This window comes from Zea mays, chromosome 1 (genome assembly GCF_902167145.1).
Source record: "Zea mays cultivar B73 chromosome 1, Zm-B73-REFERENCE-NAM-5.0, whole genome shotgun sequence".
NCBI lineage: Eukaryota > Viridiplantae > Streptophyta > Magnoliopsida > Poales > Poaceae > Zea > Zea mays.
This window is the reverse complement of record NC_050096.1, coordinates 53,896,699-53,913,382: the sequence shown is the minus strand read 5'-3', so window position 1 is coordinate 53,913,382 and position 16,684 is coordinate 53,896,699. Positions and strand designations below refer to the sequence as shown.

The 16,684-nt window shown below is 41.9% G+C and overlaps 1 protein-coding gene across 2 annotated transcripts in view; it reads right to left on the bottom strand.

The window, feature by feature from the left end:
• The window catches only part of LOC100273928 (uncharacterized), a 28,775-nt gene extending 12,560 nt beyond the window's left edge, over positions 1-16,215 (bottom strand). The window contains exons 1-17 of one of the 2 annotated variants that reach the window (NM_001360497.1): positions 15,648-16,215; positions 15,453-15,559; positions 14,312-14,474; positions 14,107-14,225; positions 13,543-13,655; positions 13,367-13,422; positions 13,151-13,245; positions 12,861-12,998; positions 8,685-8,999; positions 8,341-8,604; positions 8,054-8,221; positions 7,778-7,969; positions 7,652-7,695; positions 4,393-4,462; positions 4,123-4,284; positions 2,155-2,262; positions 1,965-2,002 (exon numbers count right to left, since the gene is read on the bottom strand). In NM_001360497.1, the coding sequence (NP_001347426.1) occupies positions 1,965-2,002; positions 2,155-2,262; positions 4,123-4,284; positions 4,393-4,462; positions 7,652-7,695; positions 7,778-7,969; positions 8,054-8,221; positions 8,341-8,604; positions 8,685-8,999; positions 12,861-12,998; positions 13,151-13,245; positions 13,367-13,422; positions 13,543-13,655; positions 14,107-14,225; positions 14,312-14,474; positions 15,453-15,545 (2,138 nt within the window). In that variant the 5' untranslated portion in view covers positions 15,546-15,559; positions 15,648-16,215. Of the gene's footprint in view, positions 1-1,964; positions 2,003-2,154; positions 2,263-4,122; positions 4,285-4,392; positions 4,463-7,570; positions 7,696-7,777; positions 7,970-8,053; positions 8,222-8,340; positions 8,605-8,684; positions 9,000-12,860; positions 12,999-13,150; positions 13,246-13,366; positions 13,423-13,542; positions 13,656-14,106; positions 14,226-14,311; positions 14,475-15,452; positions 15,560-15,647 lie in introns of both variants that reach the window. The other variant, XM_020547996.2, reaches the window with a different exon arrangement.
• Positions 16,216-16,684: the final 469 nt, after the last annotated feature.

The window sequence follows — 16,684 nt, the reverse complement described above, 5'->3', positions numbered from 1 at the left end:
GTTCAAGCAAGCTGATAGAATCTGGAAGATTTGGGCTCCTAACAAATGTCGATTTTTTATATGGTTAGTGGCTCACAACAGATGTTGGACTGCGGATAGGCTTGCTAGAAGGGGGCTGCCTCATCCCATCCACTGCCCGTTATGTGATCAGCAAGATGAGACAATCAACCACCTGCTGGTGGGCTGCTCCTTTGTGCGGCAGCTTTGGTTCAAGCTGTTCAGGACCTTTGGGATGCAGAACCTTCACCCAGGACCGGATGACATTCTTTTTGATCAATGGTTAAGCTTCTCTAGTGGTCGTTTGAATGGGCTGTCCAAAAAAGGTTTTGATTCTATGGTTGTCCTGGGAGCTTGGATTTTATGAAAACAAAGGAATGACTCTGTCTTTCAAGGCTCTCCTCCACATTTGGCAGTGGCTGTTAGGTTGGCCAAGGAGGAAGCCTTACTTTGGCCGATGGCTGGTGCTAAGGGGTTGTCCTTCCTTCATGCGCAGATTCCTACAGTTTAGTTTCGTCTAAGTGTAGGGGTGTCTGCTTGTGCTGTCGGTGTTCTCCATGCTGCTGCTGCTAGTTTGGAGCCAGCAAGGGTGGGGAACCCTGTAGGCGTGAGTGTGTTATGGAGACTTTGGGATCTTTTCCATTTATTTGTATTTGCTTTTGTTTTTTTTTATTTGCTCTTTTCTTCTTAATATAATGATAAGCAGCTCTCCTGCGTGTTTGAAAAAAAATGTTAACCGTTTGCCCATGTTAACAGCATTCCTATATTGAACACATGCGGGCCATCTTTAGTAACTACAGTCCAATAGAAGATAATACGTTTTACAAAGGAAAAAGTCCAAATTACTCCCCTCACCTAAGGACAATGTACACATAACCCTCTAAAGTATTTTTTTAGTTCATTTTATCCCTCTACTCCTTTAAGTTGATTCAGTTTACCCCTTAACAAAATTTGACTTTTTTATTTCTTTATGTACACACCGAGTTTTCAGTTCAAATTTTGTTGGTTAGTGCTAATAGCATAATTTAGCCTAGAAAATATATTATATTTTATAGTTATTTTCATAGGTTAGGAATTAGATAAGATAATAGCTTTAATGATACAAAATTAAATACAAAATAATGATGGCAAATTTTTAACAAAATTTTCTAACATAAGTTATGGTGTCCTCAATTACCTTAAAGAATATGAACTTGAAATTTAACTTGTACATAAGATTTGTCTTTTTCATTTCTCTATGTACAAGATGAATTTCAAGTTCATATTTTTTTAGGTGATTAAGGACGCCATAACTTATGTTAAAAAATATGTTAAGAATTTTTCATCATCATTTCATATTTATTTTTGTAACATTAAAGTTATTATCTATCTGATCTCTAACCTGTCAAAATAATTATTAAAAAATCATAATATATTTTTCTAGTCTAAATTATGCTATTAGCTACTAACCAACAAAATTTGAACTAAAAAACTCAGTTTGTACATAGAGAAATGAAAAAGACAAATCTAGTTAAGGGGTAGATTGAACCAACTCAAAGGATTGGAGGGGTAAAATGAACTAAAAAACACTTTAGGGGGTCATGTGAACAATGTACATAAGTGAGGGGGGTAATTTGGACTTTTTTTCCTTCTACAAAATACATGGATAATATGGGGTTTCGAGTAAAATGACACCCTTGATCCAAAGGCTTGATTTTATCTTCTCCAGCAAATAGTTAGCCTTGTTAATGTCAAAGAATGGGAATTCAAGAAGTCCAATCCGCATGGATAGCTGGTAGCCTGGTACTCCATCCGTTCCAAATTGGAAATCAGTTGTAGGTACATAGTTTTTGCTATGTGGTAAAAGCTACGGATCTAGAAAAGCCAAAAAAACTTACAATTTAGAACGGAGGGAGTAATGAATAAGGAAACCAGCATAACAGAAATGGTAGTAGTAACTTAAATAAAACAAGAAAACTCAAAATTACCGGGTTAAAATGTTAACCATGGCTCGAAATGCAGCAACCTGCAAAACAGCAATGTTGCAGCCATTAATACCCTTACCATCAAATAGTAAGTGGAAATATATACAACGGAGTATATTCTGTTACAAATATGTATGTCTAGAAAATTGTGTAAAATAATTATGCACAAGAAGAGCTTGTAACAACCAACAACCTGAAGGGTCTCACCGCCATCACCAATAAGATGAAGCAACATGTTAAGTATTGGTTGCAGAAATTGTAATAATGCAGTAGATTCGACGTTTTTCAAACTATTTATGGCCTGCAAAAGTCTCATCCCAAAATCAGTCAGTGTATAGCACTGGTATCTACTGCGAAGTACCACATGGAACATTACGCAAAAGTGATACAAGAAACCAATTGTTTGAGAAAAAAAATTACAAAGGAAATTTAGTAACCATCTTTCATAAAGAAAATTGGGGTTAGGAAAAAAGGTAGGTTCCACTGTCTTAGTGTCTTCTACAACTTGAATATATTTGGCTACTTCTCGAAATATAAGCACAGAAGACAAAACATCTGCTAACCACAAAAGCAAAATCTCTAGCTTCTGTGTTAATCATGAAAGCAAAAAAAAACACACACACACACACACACAATGGTCCACATTATTATGAATAGCAATATGCATTATGGGGCAACTAGCCCCAAGATATATACGGTGCAGGAGGAGTACAAATATACAGAAACCCCCTTATAAAAGGGGAAAATACAAATAAGGCCCCTATCTATCTACCCCTCCCCCCCCCCTCTCAAATTTAAGATGGATGTAGAACACTGAGTTTCAAGAGGAAAAATCTATATTGAGTTTGAGAATGTTCCTTCGTGAAGAAATCAGCCAGCTGAAGTTGTGGCCTGTGAAGGCACATATCAAAGCAAGATAACATCATCCTAGACCTGAGCGTGTATATAAGAAACATCAACTCTAATATGCTTAGTGAGCTCATGTTTCACTGTATCACGAGCAATACTGATAGCACTTGTACTGTTAGACAAAAGAGGAGTCGACATAGAAACAAAAACACCAAAATCCTAAAACAACCATCGTAACTTCTGCAGTCACAAGAGCCATAGCACGCAACTCAGCCTTTGTACTCGAACGAGAAACTACTGACTGCTTCTTAGTCTTCCAAGCAATAAGAGAATCACCAAGAAAAACACAATAGGCAGAAAGTGATCAACGATCGGAGGAATCACTAGCCCAAGTAGCATCACAATAAGCTTGCAGTTGCAACGAGCTAGAGCATAGAATGAAGAGAATGAACAAGCGCCTAGATATGGTCCCATGAAGATACCGAAGGACACGAAGCAAGTGACTATAGTGAACCTGGGTGGGAGGCTGGGAGCTGAAACAAACCGACTCAGGATACAGGTCACCAGTGAGGAAGTCCCAAAGTCGCAAACCAGCACCGGACATCGCCAAGATGAGAACGGCACTAAATAAAGAAGTCGAAGATGAGCCCATAGCAACAGTCGACGGCGAGAGTGCAAAATAAGCAGCAAGCGATCCGTTGAGCGAAAGCAAACGAACCGAATAGAAAGATGGGATCAGCACGAGCGAGGAAGCAGGTGCACCTGATCGGATTCGGACCAATCTCCTCGCAATTGGATTTGAAATCGTTGGAGGTCCTACTCGTGGAAGACAGGTCGAATCCACACGCTGGAGAGGACAAATTCGCCGACCAGAGAGGAGATTCCGTCCCTCGATTAGCATCCGATTGAAATACACGATCAAGGTTCTTGCGATTGGATTTGATTCTCGCGATTGGATTTGATCCCACTGGAGCTGGAGGTCTTGCTCGTGGAAGACAGGTCCGAATCCCACCAAATCAAGGAAACTCAATCCGAGATAAGCACGAAGACAAGCCACAGGCGCACCATATCGATCCCAACTAAGCTGGCGGATCCTCACAGCAAAGGGGAGAAACGCCCGTAAGGGGGAGAGGAAAACTAACCCTATAACCTGATTCTAGGTCCCATATTATGAATAGCACATATGCATTATGTAGCAACTAGCCCAAATAAATACAAGTACAGGAGGAGTACAAATATACAGAAAACCCCTCATACAAATAACACCCCTATCTATCTAACACACATTAAGTTGGCCAGAAGGAATAATTACCTCAAGAAGCTCAGAACCCCATGGGGGACTTGTATGTAGAGTATGGCGATCATACTCAACAAAAAAGTCCCTTATCCTTTCATTAATTGGGAACAATGAAGAGCAGAGCCTTAAACGTAACCTGAAAACAGTTTTCCCATCTTCCAGATAGTCCATTCTCTCCTGTATAAAAACTGAAAATTAGAGAAGAATCTTACCACAGATATAATTCCATAAATGAAATTTCTGCAACTAAGGTGGCACCGAGAAACACAAAATCAAGAAGCAAACCTTTCCACTTTCCTGCAGGTAATGTGGAACGAGCTCTCTCAAAATCGGCAAGGACACATCTGAAAGTAACCTATTAGATGCAGAAAAGTTGTAGTGTATCAGTTCCAATTCATTATCGCTTGTCCACAATTTTCTTTTTTAACATAGTAAAAAAAGGTGACATACAATACACACCCGTGTTAGTAAATCATGAATCACTGCAGTGCTCTGTTAGTATAAAACAAATCCAAGTACTGTTGCTTATCCAAAATTCACCACAGTATCTTTGCATACTGGAGTTAAATCATGAACCAGATATAAGACCAATGATACACTCTCAGATCTTACATAGATGTTGTTTGCTTAACTTGAGAAAGTTTGACCACTAATAATATACATAAAGAGTAAAGTACATCAGCAGTCCCTTAACTTTTAAGGGCTTGTCACCTAGGTCTGCAAACTATTAATCTGCAATTCAATGTCCACACCATGAACCTGCTAAGTAAGTTACTGGGGAGCAAAATTTTGCTAATCAGTCTGTAACTGCCCGTGTTGTGGTGAGTCCATTTCTCTCTTGTTTTTCCTTGGTCAAAATTTTGCTAATCAATCTGTAACTGCCCATGTGGTGGCGAGTCCACTCATGTTTCTCAATTATATTCTATGAAAGGGCCTCTAGCATAATGGCTAAGGCTTCCGAGTAGTACCTCCAGGTCCCGGGTCGATCCCCCTCAGGGGTGAAATTCGGGCTTGGTTAAAAAAAATCCCCTCGTCGTGCCCGCCCGCTCCCGGGTTACGTCCTGCGCGCCACCCTCCGGCTGGGCCGTTGCAGAGTAGGCGGTGACGGCCCACTAGTGATGGGGGGCCATGGTTCGGAGATTTTCTAGGTCGGGGCCATGTTTCGGTCTCTTCTTAATATAATTCCGGGAGTGCGGTCTTTCCCTCCCCGGACGAGTTTTTTTCTCAATTCTATTCTTCCTGGTATTGAACAACACCTGCCAATTGGATGACTCCTTGGAGGACACCATTTGACACTTTCTGCATAGCATCCAAGAATCGAAGGTTATGGAGGCATTGAAAAAATGAAAGGGGGTAAGGTGATGGGCCCTGATGGTATCCCGATTGAGGCATGGAGATATAGCTAAGCTATAATATAGCTAACCAAGTTGTTCAGCCATATCTTCTGGTCGAACAAGATGCCTAATGAGTGGAGATATTGATACCAATCTACAAGAATAAGGGACATATTCAAAGTTGTACTAATTACCGGGGAATTAAGTTAATGATCCATACTATGAAGCTATGATTGAGAGTTATCGAGCATCGTTTGAGAGGAATAATGATCTCTTTGAACCAATTTTGGTTTCATGCCTAGAATGTCAACCATGCAAGCCATTGCTTCCATTTTCTTAATAAGATAAGTGATGGAGCAAGGAAACAAAAGAAGGATCTACACATGGTTTTCATTGACTTGGAGAAAGCTTATGATAAAATACCAATGAATGTTATGTGATGGGTTTTGGACAAACATAAAGTTCCAATGAAGTCATTGGACTCATTAAGGACATGTACAACAATGTTGCGACTAGTGTTCAAACAAGTGATGGAGACCCTAAATGACTTCCCGGTTAGAATAACATCAAGGATCAGCTTTGAGCCCTTACCTTATTGCCTTAGTGATGGATAAGGTCACAAGGGATGTACAAGGGGATGTCCATTGGTGTATGTTTTTTTGCGGATGATGTAGTGCTAGTTGATGGCAGTCAGGCAGGAGTAAATAGAAAACTAGAGTTGTGACAAGAGACTCTAGAATCCAAAGGTTTTAGACTCTGTAGAACTAAAACAGAATATATGAGATGTGATTTCAGCACTACATATGAGGAACAAAATGTTAGTTTGGAAGGTCAAGTTGTGCCCACGAATGACACCTTAGGTATTTAGGATCAATGCTACAGAGTACAGAGAGACGAGCGAAAGGGCCTTTAGCGTAATGGTTAAGGCTTCCGAGTAGCACCTCCAGGTCCTAGGTTCGATCCCCCTCGGGGGTGAATTTCTGGCTTGGTTAAAAAACATCGTTGTGCACTACCCGCTCCCGGGCTACGTCCTGCATGCCATCTTTCGGCTGAGCCGTTGCAGAGTGGGCGGTGACGGCCTGCTAGTGATGGGACGCCAGGGTTCGAGGATTTTCTCGGTCGGGACCATGTTTCGATCTCTTCTTAATTATAATACCGGGAGGGCGGTCTTTCCCTCCCCGACCGAGTTTTTTTAGTACAGAGAGACGAGGATATTAATGAAGATGAGGCAGGTTTTATAGAGCAACGATTAGCATTGCTATATTGTATGGTGCAGAATGTTGACCTACAAAAAAAACGACATGTTCAGCACTTTGCGGAAATATGTATGTTCATGTTGCATTGGATTTGTGGCTATACAATAAGGGATCGAATCCGGAATAATGATATACATGATAAGCTAAGGCCTAAGGGTAGCACCAATTGAAGAAAACTCGTCCAAGATCGATTGAGATGGTTTGGATATGTGCAACAGAGACAAGTGCGTAGTGGATCCTAAGACGTGATAGTAATGAAAAGAGAGGAAGAGGAAGACGGAAGTTGACATGGGAAGAGACAGCAAAAGAAGACTTGAAAGGATGGGATATACCCAAAGATTCAGGGTATGTTTGGTTGGGTTGTGGCTGTGAAAAAAGATGTTGTGAGTTGTGAGCTGTGGAAAAAGTTGTCGTGGGCTGTGAGCTGTGGAAAAAGTTGTCGTGGGCTGTGAACTGTAAAAAAGCTAAAAACCATTTGGTAAAAGTCGCTAAAAACCACTAAAAGTTCTTTCATATATATTTGACCAGTCCCATCTAAAAGCCGCTAAAAGCAGGTCCAAATGTGCTTTCAATTTTGCACTACGAAAAAGCCAGCTTTTGAAAAAAGCTGCTTTCTAGATCCAGCCATTTGGTTTAGCTTTTGGCTTTTAGGAGGCAAAAGCCAAACCAAACATACCCTAAATAAGAATGCTTAAAAAGTTAAAAAAAGAATGGTAAGGAGTACAGCATATGAACTATTGTCCCTAAGTTTTATTCATAAACTTTTCTTCACCACCAAGACTAACTTTATGCAATTACATGACATTAGCTATGGATCACATAATAAGTTCAGAGGCTAAAACAGCAATGGCTGAGAATGGAATGTGATCTCACATCTGAAGCAGCTGGCAAGTGACAAAGAGTAAATATGATGTTACTAGTACACTGAAAAATAATTGAGTAGATGATGCATACTGAATATGTGTCGACAGTGGAAGTACAGAATATCCAATGATCACCTGAAGAAATAAAGAACATGTCAGACATGAGCAAACTAAACAATGAAGCATAATCCAAACTAATAAGGAACATGGCACATACTGGTTTCGGTGCTTCAAGTTTCATTTGAAGATCTACATGGAAAAATGTGAACACAAGATGATGTTGGGGTGTCAAAAGAGCAGGTAGGCTGATTTTAACTTCATCATGGTAGGAAGCCATTCTTGTTCCAACAGCAATCTGTGTATGGCCCCACTTCTGTAGCATCGTATTCCGCTCCCTAGGATGAACAGCCTGGAAGCCCACATCTCTAATAGATAAGGATGTTTGACTAGACACCAACATTCAACAGGATGACAAAAAATCCAGCAAGCAAACCTCTAATGGAGGCTTCCTGATGTCAGAATCGTCCTTTCTCAGTTCCACTCTAACAAAGAGGTTTCTTTTGCGGCTCAAGCTAACAGTCAATGGGTACACATAGAGGCAATGAAAAAGTTGCGAAAATGGCTCACTTCGGGTCAGCACCCGAAAGTCAAAAGCTTGAAACTGCAATAAGAGAGTGCATCTCCTCTAAGCAGAATAACATGAATAACACAAGAACGTATCAAGGATAAACAGAAAAGTGTTGTTTTATATGACCTGTAGTCCAGTATCCAGCCACTTACATTGTCAACATTCTCAGCATTAGAAGTGTGTCCATTGTGATGAGCATCTTTTTTGGCAATGGCAATAGAATTCACAGAACTGTGAATCCCATCAAAGCTACTTCTGTTGCTTCTGCCATTATTGATGTCACCAGCATCATTCAAATCATTGGCCATGCTTCCACCTTCAGAAGCGTTATCCACATCATTATGGTCATCATGAAGTTTTTCCACTTCTAATCTCAAAACACCTTTCACTGGTTTATGTACTTTCCGTTTTGGGTCCTATAAGAGACAAAAGTAATAACTATTTAGCATAACAAAATACAATTATTAACTGAATGTGCCGCACTTATCCTTCTTACTTGGAGGGAGTCCTCTATATAGCTTTCCTTCACTTTGTTTAGGTTTGATATCTCTACAATAACTGAGCTTCCACTTGAGTAATGGTTGACTTTTCCATCTAAAGCAAGCTTCGAAATAGGGTCCACAATACTATCTTGAGAACTTGATCCTGATAAACTCGGTGCTAGAGGACTGCTAGGAGAAGCAGCATCACTAAGACCACCCGCACGGTTACTTTCAAACAGAGGAATCATGGCCCATGCAAATGACTCTTTATAAGGCATGATTCGAGACCATACTTGCAGCTTTTGCTTCTCTTTCTCAGCTAAGTGCACCTGACACAAAAAAAAATGAGTGCAGGAATAATATGAGAACACACAAATCGATGTAGGGACTAGGGAGCACAGCACTAATATTGCAGTCAGCGCCTGGGGAAGGTCATACCCTCAGACGCTACCAAGAAGCCTTCCAAAGATCCCGATATAAGAAATCGCGGGGTGGGCTGGCTAACGCCAGCCACGTGCCCTTGGGCCCGCGACCCGGGGAACTTACCTCAGCTTTGCCTAATGTAGGGGCCCATCGCGCCAGAGGGCCTGATCTCAGCGGCCCCCGGGCCTGTAAGGCTGTCCCGACCATTGTCATCTGTCTGAACGGGTGGGACCTCAACCTCCCAGGCCTCTCCACCCCCCCCCCCCCCAAAAAAAAAGGCACCCGACACGGCTAGGATGGGAGTACCTGCAAACTAAGGTAAATGTTCGGTCCTGCCCTTGGGACAGGACAACCCCGTATCATCTTCATCTCTACTCCAGACGGCCTCGCAGTACTATCATTCTGAATAAGGCTCCCGTCCATCACATTAAATGTGATGGACAACATTGCGATCAAGGAGGTGTCACTGTTGTTACGACATAGGCAGCAGACGTACTCAGGACCACTATTCAGTATGTGTCATCATTCCTTGTAGCCACACTTCAACATGCATAAGGTATAGGTTCCTACACCGGTTACTAACTATGACGTACCTAACAGCGTGGACTTCGATTATTGCCACTACAACAAGGCACGCATGCCTTTACGACGGGACATATCTCAGCAAGACATGATCAATATTGTGGCATATCCGGAGCGCGCGGCCATGTAGGACTCCACGACTATGCGAGATGAGAGTTGTTGAGCCTCTGTTGGGTGGGGCCCATTGCTTAGTAAGATGTAACTCTCTCCTCCCTTGGTCTATGGAGCTGTTTGGTTCCCCTGACTAAAGTTTAGTCCGTGTCATATCAGATATTTGAATGTTAACTACGAGTAGAGAGACATAGTTTGTGGTCTCCTTGCTTCCTCCACCACACAAGTCATGCTCAATGGGTTTCCTGGAGATCAAATTCAGCATAGAAGAGGGCTTAGACAAGGGGATCCCCTTTCCCCGATGTTATTCATATTGGTCATGGATGTCCTTGGCTACCTCTTTTTGAAGGCAGAAGAGGCAGGTCTACTACAACAGCTAGCAGCAAGAAGAAAGTTACATAGAGTATCCATTTATGCAGACGATGTAGCCCTTTTCTTACACCCTACGGTTGATGAAATTACCACTACCTTAGATATATTGCAGCTCTTTGGCAGTGCTTCTGGTCTGAAAAATAATGTGCAAAAATCTAATGTCTACCCCATACAGTGCTCAGAGGAAATTCTATTGGAAGTCCAAAGCTTGCTACCGTGTGAAATTGCAGTTTTTCCTTGCAAATACTTGGGGCTTCCTCTATCCTTGCACAAGCTGTCCAAGCAGCAGTTTCAGCCATATGTTGATAGATCTGCTGACCAACTTCCTAATTGGAAAGCTGATTTGATGACCAGAGCAGGCAGGAGAATCCTAGTGCAACATGTTCTTACAGGTAAGACTGTGTATCTTGCAATGGCAATTGATATACCCCGTTGGGCCCTTGATGCGATTGATAAAATAAGAAAGGGCTTTCTTTGGAGAGGAAGAAAGGACGCCAAAGGGGGGCACTGTTTGGTGGCTTGGGGCAAGGTGTGTCGTCCTCTTCAGCTTGGAGGCCTGGGAATATCAAGCCTCCCAGAGCTTGGATGGGCCCTCCGAATGCGTTGGCTGTGGCTTCAAAAAACCGGCTCCAGTAGACCTTGGACAGGGCTTCCTATTTAGGTTCCAAGTAAAGCCAGAGTTTTCTTCAGTAAGGTCCTTGTCTCTGAGGTGGGAAATGGGTATAGTACCCTTTTCTGGTCTGATAATTGGCTGCAGGGTAAAAGCATCTCGACCATTGCCCCTAGACCATACTCTATAATCCCAAAGAGGATAACAAAAAGTAGAACAGTTCATGAGGCATTGTTAAACAGAAGATGGATATCCGACATTAGAGGTGGTCTTACTGTTGGAGTTTTGGCAGATTACTTAAAGCTCTGGGACTGTCTCTCCGAAATTGAGTTGCACCCTCTCATTGAAGACAGACATATCTTTAGTGTAGCCCCAGATGGAAAGTATTCGGCTAAAGCAGCTTACAAGCAAAATGTAATAGTTAGTAAGAGGGTTCTTGGTTCCTGGGATCCTGCACATTTGGCCACTATAAGAGGGTTTGGAAAACTTGGGCTCCAGCAAAATGTCGTTTCTTCCTCTGGCTGGTGGCTCATAACAGGTGCTGGACTGCTGACAGATTGGCAAAAAGGGGGCTCACTCATCCAAGCAATTGTCCATTATGTGACCAAGAACCTGAATCTATTAACCACCTGCTGGTCTCATGTGTGTTTGCAAGGATTTTCTGGTATAATCTGCTCAGAAAGTTTGGGTTGGATAACTTTGCTCCCCAACCGGGCCTGACATCCTTTTTGGACTGGTGGGAGACATCTTCTGAAACAGTTCAAGGAATGGTCAAGAAAGGATTGAGTTCTCTGATCTCCTTGGGGGGCTGGATGATCTGGAATCACCGCAATAGATGTGTGTTTGATGGTCAAACTCCCAGTCTCCCCTCTATCCTTCGGCAGGCTGACGACGAGAGAAGACTTTGGGAATTAGCGGGGGCCAAGGGTCTCTCCTTCTTGGCAGCTCCTTTGTCTAATGACTAAACCCCCCTGGTTTCTTTCATCTCTAGTAGTTTTTTTTAGTCCGGTTTCCATGGATTCTTTCGCTTATGTGCGCTACTGGCCTCCGTAAGGAGTTCATTGCTGTAACATGTGGTCTTCTATAGACCTTTTTATCTTCTTCTTAATATATTTAAGGCGCAGTTCCCCTGCGCTTTCGATAAAAAAAGTATTAAGGGGGTGTTTGGGATGGCTCCATGTTCCAACTCCAGTATGGAGTTGTAGTTTATAATATCAATTTAAATAGTTTTAAAAACATTTTTAATCTAAATAATAAACAAAAAATGACTTATCTAAATGTCGTCTAAAGGCTTACAGATCTAGCTCCACGATTTTCTGGAGCACCTAATGACCTGCTCCACCAACTCCACCAAATTTCCTGGAGCTAGAGTTATCCCAAACATAGTCTAATTATAAAACTAATTACACAGATTAAGACTAAATGGAGAGACAAATTTATTAAGCATAATTAATACGATTAGCAAATGTTTATTGCATCACATGGGCGAATCATGGACTAATTAGGCTTAATAGGTTCATCTTGCCGTTTAGTCCTTATTTGTGTAATTAGATTATATCTAATACTCGTAATTGGGATTCAAACGTCCGATGCGACACGAACTAAACTTTAGTTAACCAAACACCCCCTATAAAAGGGAGGAGTAGAACAACGTGACGAGGATCCGATTTGATTCTAGGGACTCGACTCAATTCAACACATTCTCTACAGGGTTCAATGAGCTCCGACTGAAAGAAGAATAAGGGCAACATAGAGATGAGCTAGAGACTAGTAGCCTAAAACTTCCACCAGAACCAAACAAGAAGGTAGAGCTAGAAGGTCATGGCGCTCAGTTGATATCTGAGTTTGTAATCTTATTCACCTTTGTGTTCATCAACCCACCATACTAAAAAGGGGACACGGGGTATTATGCATCTTGTGCGGACCTCTATAAAGTGCCTGTGTGCTGGTAACTAGGCTGCACCCAGGATCAGTGTGCCTCCAGCCTACGTCCCTCGCTCTATCCATAAGCTATTTCTCTGTTTTGGTTACTTACGGCACCCTAGTGTCATACAAATGACAACAATTACAATAAAGAATGTTTTTAACTTACAGGCTCTTTACGAGAATAAACAGAAGGTGTTACTCCCCCTTCTTCAGTAGCAGCCTTTTCCAATTGAATCAAAAGGCAGACCGATGGAGAAGGTGCGTCCAATGAAAAAACACCTCGACGATCCAAGGAACCCTGGTCCTGTTAAGTCCAGAGAAAGTTAAATGATCAGTAAGAATACGAATTCGATTAAAGTAGAAAATTAACATGGTTAACATGCTACAAGATTCTATATATGTAGAATTGTAGATATGGAACAAAAAGAAGAAAGCGACTTGCGCTAAGCTTACAACCTGCATATCTGTTGGAAGCATATGGAAATAGAAGTCCTCTGACAGCCTCTCTCTTCTATCTCTGTTATACAAGCAAATCGTTCCACTGAAAGGTTCTGCACGCACATGATAGATCGTGAAAACAGAAAGTTAAGATTGTGCTGTTAAGTGTAACTGAGATATATTACACAGTACAGAAGTTAAGAAGCAATCACAAAATATTCTAGTTTTGCTCACCGACTAATCCAGCTTGGAATGACAAAGATAGTACCTTGACAGTTATCTTCAAGCCACTGTAATCAGTACAGAGTAATTTAAAACAGGAGTAACTAATAAGCATTGATCAGAGCACCAGAAGGGGTGGGGAAAAAGAAATGTTGGATGCATTGTTTTAGTCTGTGTGCTGAAGCAACCTGTTGCTTATTGCAGGTATACTTTCTGGCACCCTTTGGCCAAATATCAAAGACCTCTCATTCTCCCAATCAAATGCAGCCTCATATGCTGGCAATGGTGACAAACTACAGTGCTGAGAAAACACAGATGATAAAGATAATGTTAATGCCCAACATCAAGATGAGAATTGATACTGGTTGCAATAACTTGGAGTAAAAAATTGACACGCTTTAAAAGATAAAAACCCATGGTGTGTTAGTTCAAAAGACTTAAAATGATTTTACCAGTCTCCATCCAGTATTATAGCTCCATTTACAAGTTGTTTGCACAGGAAGCAAAGAAAATCAGAAAGCGATGGAAAAGGTACTAGAAGTGATTGGAGTGGGACGCGAATGATCAAAGATAAAAAAAATACATAAAGAATCAAGCATGAAATAGTTCTTATCCACTATGAATAGCCCACTATAAAAGCACTAAGATTAATTGCAGATTATAGGCCAGCCGCCAGCATTACAGAAAACCTGGGTGGCAAAGGACAGACCTATCCAGTACAGAAATCAAGATTCAAGAGAGGATGCCCTTACCACTTTTGAAGACGAACCAGATGATTCAGTTTCATATATTTGCCTCCCTGAGGTGCTTGGTGTATCATCTTCAGTAGCATCCTCAGACTTGGAATGCCTTGCATTGCAAAGCTGCAATTCTGTGACACAGAGCAAAAGTATAGAACTTTTTCCATGATACATGTGAAATTAATACAGCCATTCAGTAGAAAGGAAGATGAATTACCTGTTTCTATGTCAGTATCAGGTCCCTCAAAAATTTGATTTTGGAAAGACGGTGATGCAACACTCTCATAGTGTCCATATTTGCAGTCATCCTTCACAAAATCAGCCTTGTAGCACTGTACCAGCTCATTTAGATGTGGCCAGTGATCTAAGCTTTCATTAAGCTGAAAATAGAAAAGGCGCTTAGTTTTTTTCAGATGAAAAGATAGTTAGCTCTTGATATCACCTGAAACTCTTAAAATCAGGCATCATTACTTGATTTTTGAGCTATAATAAAAAGAAAGAAAATGAATTATTAGCGACACAATAGACAACACTAATAGGCAGGGAATAATAAATGTTTTTAAAATCGTCCAGGCTGTCTCAGCATTACCTTGATGATCCTGGTCCAACACATGTGCAAGCACAATGCATAATGCCAAGTAACTTTTGAAACGGTTGGGTGATTCTATCACAAAATACCATGTTCACAACAGAGCAAAAAAAAAAGGCATGGTGTAGTCCTCTGTTTTCGGGCTAGTTTGGTAACCCCATTTTTCCAAGGGATTTCCATTTTTCTAAGGAAAATTAGTTTATTTTCCATATGTAGAAAATACTGCCCGAATAGCACCAATCCAAAAATAATAATACACCCTTGAGTATTGAACATATAAGGGCTAGTTTCGCAACCCCATTTTTCCAAGGGATTTTCATTTTCCCAAGAGAAATTAGTTCATTTTCCCTTGGGAAAATGGAGTTTCCAAACTAGCCCTAAAGCTGTTATTAACCCAACATGGATAACCCCAACTGAAGACTCACAGCAATTCGAAGATTCTTGTGCAACACAATGCAGGTTTGACCTCAACAATGTGATACTCGTGGCACTGCACCACTAAGTGTCAGTGGCATCAGTTTACACTCCTGAGCTCTCACCAAAGCATTAACGCATTTAGAAACCCCTGAACCCTAACCACCAAGCAGCATGACATTGAGATCCGAACACCATTCTACCACATTTCAAACACCTCAGGCTTCCCTCAACACTACATTGACTACGCAACGGCACAGCAATCCCCAAATAACCCAATAAAATCACACCGGCACCATCATATCAGCCACCACGGGCCACAAGCACGGACGAGCAGGGAGCTAACGAGCCCTACCAGAGGACCCAGTTCGAGGTTCCCCGACCACGCCTGCCGCGGAATCCGCTTGAACCGCTGCCCTTCACCCGCTGTAGCCACCGCGGGCTCCATCGACGTCACCTGAGCTGCCATTCAACCAACAGACCAGTTAAGCGCGAATCAGCACAAGTTCAGCACAACCAACACGCATCAACCGACCGAATAAATTCACACCTGGAGCACGGGAGCTCTCCAACCCGGAGCTCAGGATCTCGCGCGCGCGGCCCAGATCCGAGTGAGGGAGGCGTGCCCGAGAAGCGACGGGGGTAGCACGTGTCCTCCCGCTCCCGCTCGCTGCAACAACCAGAACGCGGGAGACGGGGAGAAAAGGCGAGGAGGATGCTACCACCACCGCGGCCACTCATTGGCCATTTGCTTCCACTCGACACCTTCTGCTAATCTGCTCCGCTGTGCTCTACTCTGCTCCCAGTCCCAGCGACGCGAGGGTTTGGTGGAGTGGGGATGAAGGGAAGCGAACGAAGCAGGTGGAGTTGGGGGAGAGGGTTTTTTTTTTTGAAAAAGGAGGGGAAAAGCTAAGTGTATGAAATACAAAGATTTCGTTTGGCTTCTACTGGTTCGTTTATTAATTTGTTCCGCAGGTTTTCAAAATCTTTTGAAGTGCCCTTCTGCCAGTGCAGCTGTGCACTCGTACTGTGCAGTGCAGCGGCTGCTCTCGCTGTCGCACGCATGAGTGCTTCGTTGTCAAAATGTCAGCAGACTGAAGGACAGCCAAGAAAGTGTTGCCCCGCTACTGCCAGGGGAAGTATATTAGGCTCCGTTTGGTTCATAGGGATTTTCCAAAAATATATAAAAGTTATAGAATTTCAAAATCCTATTAAGCAGGTTAAATTTTAGTGAATTTTATACACATGTACAGAATCTAATGAAACGCGCTAGATTTCTGTCTAAATTAAAAAAACTAGTAACCAAACAAGACCTTAATAAAATCTGTTCAAGAGATGAATCTCACTCTCACAAATTGCAAGGATTTTAATTTATCCGCACAAGATTATGATTTATCTTGATCGTATAAAAAATAATGTTGTTTAAAAAGTATACAATGATGCTTAAGTCATTTATTATTTGGCACTGAATCATTCCTAGATGTTTTTGGCGGCCAACACGTCCTTGATGTTGAGAAGCCAGGTTGAAATCTAGTGGACGGTCCCAAGTGGAACCTCAAAATTGACATACTCTCCGGTCTCGAGTGG